General features: G+C 35.3%; 2 protein-coding genes across 4 annotated transcripts in view; one reads left to right on the top strand and one right to left on the bottom strand.

Annotated features, from left to right (window-relative positions):
• LOC107629151 overlaps positions 1–2,275 on the top strand; it is a 24,560-nt gene extending 22,285 nt beyond the window's left edge. For both annotated transcript variants that reach the window (XM_016331861.2, XM_021120292.1), the window contains one exon: positions 1,913–2,275. In XM_016331861.2, the coding sequence (XP_016187347.1) occupies positions 1,913–2,077 (165 nt within the window). In that variant the 3' untranslated portion in view covers positions 2,078–2,275. The remainder of the gene's footprint in view (positions 1–1,912) is intronic.
• Positions 2,301–3,696, bottom strand: LOC110270827. 2 transcript variants are annotated; one of them, XR_002360448.1, is made up of 4 exons: positions 3,446–3,696; positions 3,070–3,345; positions 2,721–2,978; positions 2,301–2,637 (listed from the first exon to the last, which is right to left on the bottom strand). XR_002360448.1 is itself a non-coding variant. In XM_021120298.1 (4 exons), exons 1-4 carry the CDS (start codon positions 3,458–3,460, stop codon positions 2,572–2,574), a joined length of 519 nt encoding a protein of 172 aa, XP_020975957.1. In that variant the 5' UTR covers positions 3,461–3,681; the 3' UTR covers positions 2,301–2,571. The 2 variants fall into 2 exon arrangements, 1 of the variants encoding a protein (XP_020975957.1); XM_021120298.1 differs by having other exon boundaries at positions 2,721–2,882; positions 3,446–3,681.

Raw genomic sequence — 12,029 nt, 5'->3', positions numbered from 1 at the left:
TCGTGGATAGAAATAATAATTTCTCCTTTTTTAGGATAAAGTATGTTTTTTGTCGCTTGAGTTTTCGAAAAGTTTAAAATATATCCTTTAGAGTTTAGCGTTGTTAATGATTACACTAACATGACAACCTGGCAAATGGTAATCTTAGACTAACGTATCAATGACATGTTAACAGATGATTGCCACGTTATGAGGGTCAATGTCTACCAGCGGTATATTTGAAACATTAAAATGTTAGGAGTAAACAACAACAGCAGCCTTATTCTAGTAGGTGGGGTGATCAAACGACCCATTGCACCCTATTATGTATCATGTCTACAGTGAGACTGTTGACACGTAGATCTCCTTTGACCACTTCATGTATAGTCTTTTTAGGTCTTTCTCTATCATTCGCTACCTGTCCATCTTCCATCTCATCTATCTTCCTAACCGGATGTTTTGTTGATCTTCTTCTCACGTGTCTAAACCACCTGAGACGAAATATTAAAATGATAAGAGCAAATTAAAACCAAATGTTTGAAATAAATGGAAACCAAATAAAAATGTTGAGGAAAAAAAACGTTTATTATTCAATAAAAGTTTTTTGTAAATAAAAATATATTAAAACTACTCTTATAATGTATCATTTTATTGGGATTCACTTTAACATAGTAACATTTTTATTAAAAATAAATATAAATTATGACAAACATCACATATTTTTCACATTATATAAATATATCTGCATTCCTTAAAAGTATTTTTTTTATAATTTACTAATAAGAGTCTATAATTATTAATTATTTACCTTAATTTCATATTTGTTTTTAATAGATATGTATGTTGCTGTATTATGAGTTTTTGTTAAAAAGGATGTTTTTGAAAAGTGATCTTAATATGATTTTTTATAAAAATATTTACTGTATTTTATATATGTTTTCTCGTTTTCTACTGTTATTTATGGTTTTAATTTTATTCGTAAATTTTCAATATGTTTCAATATACTCTTAGACATTGACATTTATGACGTGACAATTGTATACTGCAGTGTCACTTGCGCGACAGCTTAGAATTGCAATGTCAGCTTTGAATTGCTATATTATCATATTCTATAATGGTGTAACTCTCAAGGGTATAATTGACACATATTTGAAACATTATAGACAAAACTAAGACAAATAAAATGTCAGAGATATTTTTAAAACTTTAAAAACTTTAGAGATAAAAAATATATTTTATCCGATTTCTCTACTATTGATAAGGCACTTCTATACAATGTCAAGATTTGTGAGTAGACGTCTCAAAGAAAATGATAATAATGAACAAAAATGCTATGTTCATACAAAAAATTAGTTATCATGGATTTGTGTATAGATTTGTATATAAATAATGTGTTGTTTAACTCATTTTCAATGTATATTTTGTATTCCAACATGTATTTTATAAGGGCGGATGATTTGGGTGACTAATTTTGATATACACATAACATGGTTGATTAATGAACGGCCTCCTAGAATGATACCTTGTGGGAATACATTCTTCAATCCGTCTGTTACATGTATAGACAGGTTTCACTACTTTTGAAATGTACGTATACAACTTAGAAATGATGGAAAGAAACAAATAGGAATAAAATGTTGTACTCTAGCTTTTTCGTATTTTTATAAGTCCGTGTTTATAGATTCAGGTTATTAGCAGGAAGAAACTTTCTTTTTATCTTTTTATCTTTTTCTTTTTTTGTTGTTTTCCATTGAATAAGGTGTGGATCCATTCTCTTAAGTGGTGTCCACATCCAATCTAATATATTCGTATTTGAGATGTGAGTCAGTGTGATATCCCACACTTAACATATACACATCATAGTTCATTTAGTTTCCTATTTGGTGCCACGATTTTCTTACCTTGCTGCTTTGCTATGTGGTTGTATACTTAGGTCCTGGTTCTTGGCAGAGAGAAAGAAGGTATACCTGTGGATATAATTCATATATTGGATGCTTGCGTTGAAATTCCCCAATTTGGAGTTATTAGATCTCTCAATGTTCATGTCAGTGGCGCTATTGCACTCTGGGAGTATACTCGACAACAGAGGTCTCAATAGCCCATGCTTTGTGAGCATAATTTTGTAAGAATTATATTTTATAATGTAACTGTAATATAATTGTTGTGTTATTAGATAAGCGTTATGGGATTGGTCCCATTGAATTCGTTTGACAATGTCATGCTTATCATAATTTTGTGGCTTACATTGACCTATGAATATATAAAAAAAGGTGAATATGACAGATATTGTGAAACAGAGCGGGTTATAGTGAACAGTGCCATTAACCATGATAGTTCTTACGTGATTAGTCGTGTTTTATTTATTTATTTATATATATAGAGATGCAAGTTATAAATCAATGAAATACTGAATAAGATTTCTAGATATATAAATTGAAGTCTTGGTCCATCACACCTATAAATGACAATGTAGAGCCAATTCAAGCAGTTTGAATGTGCTTATCAATAATTGGCAGTTAGGTAAGACAAGAACTTAGCTGTATCGAGACATTGCACCATTGAGAAAAGTGAAAAGCCACAACAAAATTGATCCTAAACACAAGCACGCGTCCGTCTTACTGAGTACACATTCGAAAAGAAATTCCTTCCTCTCCTTTTCTGATAATAAAACAGGTATCAAAACGGGCCATATATTAGTACCATGTATGTAACCGTTATATATTATATTTTAATCTACATACCTGGAAAATTTTCATGCGGTTTTCTAAAAATCTGCTATGCACCTTTTTCTTCTTTTTTGGGGCATTGCACCATGATCTTAAGAAGCTTGGAATCAATAGTTTCCAATTGCCAAAGCAAGTTGGTGTTCCAGTATAATTGGGCTTTTTCTTGGGAGAGGTCATCTGCAAAACGGTAACACGGAGGAAACTCCTTCACTACATATTATATTCTTAACATACATTTCAGCATACCCTACAAGAATGATCAAAAGCCAGAAGCTACAAAACATCAGAAGGAATATTTTAATAGCCCATTAAAATTTTTTTATTTGATCATGTGAATCTATTGTTTTTATAATGTCAATGGTACCTTGGTTGGAGCTGTGTGAACATGGATGTTAGTAGACATGGAGAGTAAGGGTGTGGAAGATGCAGATGTTCCTTTTGCGGACGCGCGCAATTGATGCGAGTAGTTAAGCAACCCTGCTCTTCTATCATATCCCTTACTTGCAGAACTATGCGCCTCTTGTCTAAATGTTTGATGGACATGGTGGTGGTGGCGATGCTGTTGAATTGATGATCTCCTCTTCCCATGCTTCTCAGCATATACCCTTACTAGCACTGCCTTACCTCTGCTGCAACTCACCTACAACATGATCTAATGGGATTAAGACCTTATGCCATCCTTGAAAAGTGTGCAAAACACAAAACGCATTGATGATCAACATAACATATAAATGATTTACCATTTTGGTTGGCATATTGGAATAAGGAAGGAAGCCAAAGTTTTTGAGAATTTAGTTACTATATGTTTTGCTTTAGCATGATGCAGTCCAAAGACATGTTGGAGTTGAGCAAAGAGAAGGTTACAAATTTATGCATCTTAGTGTGGATCGGAATCAAACTATACTTCGTTTTAAATAATTAGTATAATGTATAATCAAACTATTGTCATCAGCAATGTTGGGGGCAACGACCCTTCAGCTACAACCCGGGATCTCTTATGCCCTTGGCCAGCTGGTTTGTCTTTTTTATTTACATTATAACGTTTTCCATCATAACAAAAAAAAAACAAAAAGAGACTTTTGAGGACCATAATATCAGCTTTATAAAAATTAGTTACTACATGAACAGAGTAGAAGTAGTCAATCATCAATAACAACAACAGAAAGGGTAAATACCTTAATCATTGTTAAACCTCATCTAAGTCCCCACCCATTAAAAAAATGAACAAATTGACTCTTACTACCAGAAGACAAATGGTTGTCCGCTGACGTGTTAGGTAATAGTGCCAAATGTCACTTCAAATGGTTGCAGGAACTAAAAATTCCCTTATCTACCTTTTCTTCTTCTTCTTTTTTCTCCCACACCTCCTTTCCCTCCTCTTTTTCATTGTATCTTCTACTAAACAAGTCATGAGCAACAACAATTGCAACAAAGAGAAGGTGGAGAAGCTCCCAAAACTTTGTGAGTATGGTTTGGCTCACAAAGTCGGGGGCTTGTGAAGGGAAGGGTGGAAGAGCAACGAGAAACAATGACAAGAGGATACATTTGAGGATGAAACCATTGATTTTTGGATTGAGGATTTTGGAAAACTAGAGATTTGATAAACTTGGTAAAAGTTGATTTTTGACCAAATTTGGCAGGCCATAACTTGGCTTCTGGACCTTCAAACTTTAAAAAAATTGTTTTAAATGAAAATTGGATTTGTGAAGTTTACAATGTTCAAAGAACGGATTAAAAACAATTTCTAACGAAAAAGTTATGTGCATTCGAAATTGGGTGTGTAAAATTGATTTCTACAGACTTAGCAGCTTTTCTGAAAAATTTGAGGCATGCATACGCGGACCCATGCATACGTATGCGAGAATCTTCTCTGTTTCATATACTCGTGTATGCATGAGGTGGATGCATACGCGAGTTTGTCAAATTTTACAATCATGCGTAGGCATGAGGTAGGCGTATGCATGAAAGGCCAAGTTTTGAAAGTGCACGTACGCGGCAGTGTTCATGCATACGCGTGCCACCACCTCTGTTTGGAGAACCCGTGTACGCGGGAAGTGCTCGCGTACACGAGATTGGCAAGATTTAAGTCTTTGCGTACGCATGGGGTGGCATGCGTATGCATGACCACCTTATTTTAGAAAAGTGGCATTTTTAAGTTTTAGACATACTCTCTAGCTTTCCAAACCTCTTTAATACCTGTTTAGGGTCTGTTAGCAAGTTTTTAAACTTTAGAACAAAGGTAAAAAGATTAGATGAGTTAAAGGAATATTAAGACGGATTTGCGAAGTGATAACTAGGTAATGATATGTCGGTAATGTTGAATAAAAAGTAATTGATGAAGATAATGATAATAGCAATGAAACGTGACCAAGTTGAGGTGTGATTGATGATGAGGTTGGTTATGAGAAAGAAGAATAATGAGAACTGAGTTTAATTAAAATTTTTGAATGAATATGAATGAATTGCAATAATAATGAGAATGAATTTTTGAATGAGATACCTGGACAGTTTCAGTAGTAGTGGTTTGTTCCACTTGTTTCAGCTTAGTGATTGAGATGCCTAGGCAGTAACAGCAATAGTGGTTTATGCCACTTGCTCTAGGATGAGTTCATAAACACTCACCTGGATAGTACGCAGTAGTAGTGGTTCAATCCACTTGCTCTGAGTCAAGCGAGTAGAATGTGAGCGGTTGTGGCTTTGATCCACTTGCTCTGCGATGGGGTGTTTCTGTCCAAGGTTAGCTACTAGGACATGTCGAATTGGCTATATAACCGACAGATGATATCATCAGCCATAGGACAGACATGTATCATATGCATTTGTGTGATTTGTTTGAGTATGCATATTTTGGTTTGCCTAATTGATTATCCGTATTTGTCTGCTACTTGACTTACCTGCTGTATCTGCTTTTAAATCATGTTTTGTTGTATGCTTTGTATGTGTATACAACTGAGAGATCCCTCATGCTGGTGGAGGTGACGCTGAGGATAGTTCCACCAGTGATTCGGAGGGTTGGGGGAGATAGAAAGTGAAGAAGTTAGATTTAGAACTTGAATACCTTTGATAATCTACCTAATTTCTGTTTAGTATACTTCTTTAAGTTTAAGTTTGAGTGCTGGAGTTCTAGGAATGCCTCTGACTTTCTCGGGACCTTTTATATTAACTATGCGGACACATTTACTATGCTGAGAACCCTTGATTCACATTCCATACATATATTGTTATTTTTTTATGCAGGTAGGGAGGCATTTCACTGAGCATTCTGAAGACTCTTTGGAAGCGAAGAACTCTTGGGACTTTGTGTTGTATTCCGTTTATGTATATATATGTAAATAGATTCTTTACCTTGTATATATTATGTTTTGTCCCTCTTAGAGGTTAACTTGGAGAAATAGGATTTATTTTGGAGTTTGAGTTAATCATTTGGGTATATATATATTGTATGTATGTATGTATGTATGTATGTATGTATGTATGTATGTATACTCTGGCCGGCCTTTGCTTCGCAGGTCCTGTTTAGAGATTGATATTTATATCTTTTGAAATTCTATTCTATATATGCATAGTTTATCCTTTCTTTCAATCTCGTATATCCGTTTAGCGCTAATTCGGATGAGTGTGATGCGTGTTCTGATACGCTTTTGTTTAAGCTTCTTTTTCAAGGCTCCTAGTTATAATTCTTTCAATAATATTTATGTGTGTTTTTTTTCTCTTAGAGGTCATAGTGCCTCACCACCTCTGATTTACGTCCTAGGCGTAAAGCTCTGTGTGGTAAGACGTTACATTGTGATATCAGAGTAGTTTGTTTCTGTAAAGCCTGAGAGACAGAATGACTATGCCTCTGGGCATACCCTGAGCGTGTGTATATGCTAATTAGGATATCTAACTGATATATGTGGCATATTTGTTCATGAGCATGCATTTGAGACTTTGAAGCACTAGATTTGAGATATTGAGACTAATCAATTGGATATCACTTGTTTGGTATGAACAAGAACCATATTACGATTCGTGGACGCAAACGTGATCGAGGGAGAGGACAGAGAGACAGTGAAGGACCCGAAACGACTGAAAATAATCCCGTGAACTTCATGGCTGAACTAGAGAGTATGGCTGTTGCTATGCAAGCCACCGGTCAGGTACTTGGTCAATAAGCTGGGTATGGTAATGGTAGAAACAGTGGCAATGGACAAATGACTTTAGTGACCTTCCTAAAAATAAATCCACCGATCTTTAAAGGGTTTACAAATCTGACGGAAGCTGACAAGTGGTTTCGGGCGATGGAACGAGCCTTAAAGCGCAACAAGTGAATAGGAAAGCAGAGGTTCAGAAGCACAAAGCATCTCCATACGCTTATCTGAAATTGCCACCAGTGAATTACATAAGTAACTTTATTTTATTTTCTGTTTTATTTATATTTTAATTATCAAAACCTCATAACCATTTGAATCCGCCTGACTGAGATTTACAAGGATGACCATAGCTTGCTTCAAGCCGACAATCTCCGTGGGATCAACCCTTACTCACGTAAGGTATTACTTGGACGACCCAGTGCACTTGCTGGTTAGTTGTGTGGAGTTGTGAAAAAGAGTTGAGATTACAATCGTGCGTACCAAGTTTTTGGCGCCGTTGTCAGAGATCACAATTTCGTGCACCAAGTTTTTGGCGCAGTTGCCGGGGATTGTTCCAGTTTGGACAACTGACGGTTCATCTTGTTGCTCAGATTAGTTAATTTTATTTTATTTTATTTTCGAAAAAAAAAATTTTCAAAAAAAATAAATATATTTTATTTTGTTCTTCAGAATTTTTAAGAATGATTTCTAGAGTTTCATCATGATCTGTTGAAACCTGGCTGGCTGTCAAGCCATGTCTAATTTTTTGGACCGAGGTTTCCACTTATCATTGCAGGAGCCTTTTGATTCCCATCAATTTGGCTGTTGTATGTAATGCTCTGCTGAAGCTTGGCTGGCCATTGTCCATGTCTAGTCTTTTGGACCGAAGCTTTCACATAAAACTTGGCTGGCTATTAAGTCATGTCTAAATTTCTGGATCGAAGCTTTAGACTAACATTGCATGATTCCTGGAATTCTTATTAAAAATTTTGAATTTCTTTATTTTCTTTTCCAAAATAATTTTCAAAAAATCCAAAATTTTTTTTATAAAACCATAAAAACCAAAAATTTTATGTTTCTTGTTTAAGTCTAGTGTCAAATTTTAAGTTTGGTGTCAATTGCATATTTTTAACTTTTCTAAAAATTTTCGAAAATTCATGCATGTGTTCTTCATAATCTTCAAGTTGTTCTTGATGATTTTCTTTGTTTGATCTTTGTATTTTCATGTTTTGTGTCTTTTCTTGTTTTTCATATGTATTTTTTAATTATTAGTATCTAAAGTGTGAAAATTTCTAAGTTTGGTGTCTTGCATGTCTTTCTTTTCTTAAAAATTTTCAAAAATAAGTTCTTGATGTTCATCTTGATCTTCAAAGTGTTCTTGGTGTTCATCTTGACATCCAAAGTGTTCTTGCATGCATTATTAGTTTTGATTCATAATTTTTATGTTTTGTGTTAATTTTGTGTTTTTCACCTTCTTCATTAAATTCAAAAATCAAAAATAAAATCTTTCCCCTGTTTTACTAATAAATTTCGAAATTTGGTTTGATTTAGTCAAAAATTTTTAAAATTTGGTTGTTTCTCATGAGTCAAGTCAAATTTTCAATTTAAAAATACTATCTTTTCAAAACTTTTTCAAAAATCAAATCTTTTTCAATTTTCTTCTTAATATTTTCGAAAATTTTAGAGTTGATTTTCAAAATCTTTTTCTTATTTTTATTTCATATTTTTGAATTCATTGCTAACATTTAATATTTTGATTCAAAAATCTCAAGTTATTATTTGCCTATTAAGAAAGGTTCAATCTTTAAATTCTAAAATCATATCTTTTAGTTTCTTGTTAGTCAAGTAATCAACTTTAATTTTCAAAATCAAATCTTTTTAAATTTCTTTTTCAAATCTTTTTCAAAATAAATTTCAATCATATCTTTTTCAAAACTTAATTTCAAAATCTTTTCTAACTTCCTATCTTTTCAAAATTAATTTTTAAATCTTTTTCAATTAACTACTTAACTTTTTGTTTGATTTTTAAAAGTTTACTTGACTTTTTGTTTGTTTTAATATTTCTTATCTTTTTCAAAACCACCTAACTACTTTTCTCTTTCTAATTTTCGAAAACTCCTCACCACTTCTTCAAAATTCTTTTTAACTAACTAAATGTTTTAAATTTTAATTTTATTATATTTCCTCTCTTAATTTTCGAATTCTAACTACATTTTAAAATAAAAACAAAAAATATTTTTCTTTTCTTTTTTAATTAGTATTCGAATTTTCTCCCCCTCTCATATCTTTCTATTTATTTATTTAATCACTAACACTTATCTTCTTCTTAAAATTCGAACCCTCTCTCCCTCTCTGTGTTCGAATTTTTTCTCTTCTCATTCTTCTACTCTTCTCTTCTTCTTATAATTCGAACCTTCTCTCCCTCTCTGTGTTCGAGTTCTTCATCCTTTCTCTCTACATCATTCTTCTCTTCTTCTATTCTTCTACTCACATAAAAGAATCTCTATACTGTGACATAGAGGATTCCTCTTCTTTTTTGTTCTCTTCTTTCTCATATGAGCAGAAGCAAGGATAAGAACATTCTTGTTGAAGCTGATCCGGAACCTGAAAGGACTCTAAAGAGGAAGCTAAGAGAAGCTAAAGCACAACACTCTGAAGAGGACCTGACAGAATTTTTCAAAAAAGAAGAAGAGATAGCCGAACCCAATAACAATGGTGGAGATGCAAGGAAGATGCTTGGTGACTTTATTGCACCCTCTTCTGACTTCTGTGGAAGGAGCATCTCAATTCCTGCAATTGGAGCAAACAAATTTGAGCTTAAGCCTCAATTAGTTTCTCTTATGCAGCATAATTGCAAGTTTCATGGACTTCCCTTGGAAGATCCTCATCAGTTTTTAGCTGAATTCTTGCAAATCTGTGACACTGTTAAGACCACTGGGGTTAATCCTGAGGTCTACAGACTTATGCTTTTCCCCTTTGCTGTAAGAGATAGAGCTAAGACATGGTTGGACTCACAACCTAAAGATAGCCTGAACTCTTGGGAAAAGTTGGTCAATGCCTTCTTGGCCAAATTCTTTCCACCTCAAAAGTTGAGCAAGCTTAGAGTAGAAGTCCAAACCTTCAGACAGAAGGAAGGTGAATCCCTCTATAAAGCTTGGGAAAGATACAAGCAATTGATCAGAAGGTGTCCTTCTGGCATGCTTTCAGAATGGAGCATCATATGCATATTCTATGATGGTCTGTCTGAATTGTCCAAGATGTCATTGGACAACTCTGCTGGTGGATCTCTTCATCTGAAGAAGACGCCTGAAGAAGCCTAGGAACTCATTGAAATGGTTGCAAATAACCAGTTCATGTACACTTTTGAAAGAAATCCTGTGAATAATGGGACAACTCAGAAGAAAAGAGTTCTTGAGATTGATACTCTGAATGCCATATTGGCTCAGAACAAAATATTGACTCAGCAAGTCAATATAATTTCTCAGAGTCTGACTAGAATGCAAGCTGCTTCCTGCAGTACTAAAGAAGCTTCCTCTGAAGAAGAAGCTTATGATTCTGAGAATCCTGGAATGGAAGAAGTGAATTACATGGGAGATTCCTAGGGAAACACTTACAATACTTCATGTAGGAATCATCCTAACCTCTCATGGAAGGATCAACAGAAGCCTAATCAAGGCTTCACTAATAATAATGGTGGAAGAAACAGGTTTGGCAATAACAAACCTTTTCCATCATCTTCTCAGCAACAGACAGAGAATTTTAAGCAGAGCCACACTGACTTAGCAACTGTAGTCTCTGATCTATCTAAGACCACTCTCAGTTTCATGACTGAAGCAAGGTCCTCCATTAGAAATTTGGAGGCACAAGTGGGTCAGCTGAGTAAGAAAGTTACTGAACTCCCTCCTAGTACTCTCCCAAGCAATACAGAAGAGAATCCAAAAAGAGAATGCAAGGCCATAAACACGTCCCACGTGGCCAAACCTGGAGAGAGTTAAAAGGCAGTGAATTCCATTGAGGAAGACCTCAATGGACGTCCACTGGCCACTAAGGAGTTCCCTAATGAGGAACCAAAGGAATTTGAGGCTCATATAGAGACCATAGAGATTCCACTGAACTTACTGTTGCCATTCATGAGCTCTGATGAGCATTCTTCCTCAGAAGAGGATGAAGATATTATTGAAGAGCAAGTTGCTCAGTATCTAGGAGCAATCATGAAGCTGAATGCCAAGCTATTTGGTAATGAGACTTGGGAGGATGAACCCCCATTGCTCATCAATGAACTAAAGGATCTGCTTCAACTGAAATTATCTCAGAAGAAACAGGATCCTGGAAAGTTCTTAATACCTTGTACCATAGGCACCATGACCTTTGAGAAGGCTCTTTGTGACCTGGGGTCAGTGATAAACCTCATGCCCCTCTCTGTAATGGAGAAACTAGGGATCTTTGAGGTACAAGCTGCAAGAATCTCACTAGAGATGGCAGACAATTCAAGGAAACAGGCTTATGGACTTGTAGAGGATGTCTTAGTAAAGGTTGAAGGCCTGCACATCCCTGCTGATTTCATAATCCTAGACACTGGGAAGGATGAGGATGAATCCATCATCCTAGGAAGACCCTTCCTAGCCACAGCAAGAGCTGTGATTGATGTGGACAGAGGAGAGCTAGTCCTTTAATTGAATGAGGACTACCTTGTGTTTAAGGCTCAAGGATCTTCTTCTGTAACCATGGAGAGGAAGCGTGAAAAGCTTCTCTCAATACAGAGTCAAACAGAGCCCCCACACTCAACTTCTAAGTTTGGTGTTGGGAGGCCAACATCAAGCTCTGAGTCTCTGTGAAGCTCTCTAAGAGCACACTGTCAAGCTATTGACATTAAAGAAGCGCTTGTTGGGAGGTAACCCAATGTTATTTAATTATATTTATTTATTGTCCATTGCTATTTTATGTTTTCTTTAGGTTGATGATCATGTGAAGTCACAAAAACAACTAAAAAATCAAAAACAGAATGAAAAACAGCATTAAAAACAGCACACCCTGGAGGACAGACTTACTTAAACGCCAGTAAGGATAGAAGAATGGGCGTTTAATGCCCAACCTGGCAGCATTCTGGGCGTTAAACGCCGGAATGGGTAGCACTCTGGGCATTTAACGCCAGAAAGGGCTGTTTGGCATCTGGCTGGCGTTAAACGCCAGAAATGGGCAGCAAAGTGGCGTT

The sequence above is a fragment of the Arachis ipaensis genome, chromosome B01 (genome assembly GCF_000816755.2).
Source record: "Arachis ipaensis cultivar K30076 chromosome B01, Araip1.1, whole genome shotgun sequence".
Classification (NCBI taxonomy): Eukaryota; Viridiplantae; Streptophyta; class Magnoliopsida; order Fabales; family Fabaceae; genus Arachis; species Arachis ipaensis.
Note: the sequence above shows the minus strand (reverse complement) of the source record. Positions and strands in the feature narration are given on the sequence as shown.

What these genes read in the sequence shown, in the direction of transcription:
- LOC110270827 (XM_021120298.1), bottom strand. An exon ending in TTCACACAGCTCCAACCAAG is followed by an intron (nt 2,883 to 3,069) that starts GTACCATTGACA and finishes ACCGTTTTGCAG; the next exon opens with ATGACCTCTCCCAAGAAAAA. An exon ending in ACCGCATGAAAATTTTCCAG is followed by an intron (nt 2,638 to 2,720) that starts GTATGTAGATTA and finishes TTTTATTATCAG; the next exon opens with AAAAGGAGAGGAAGGAATTT.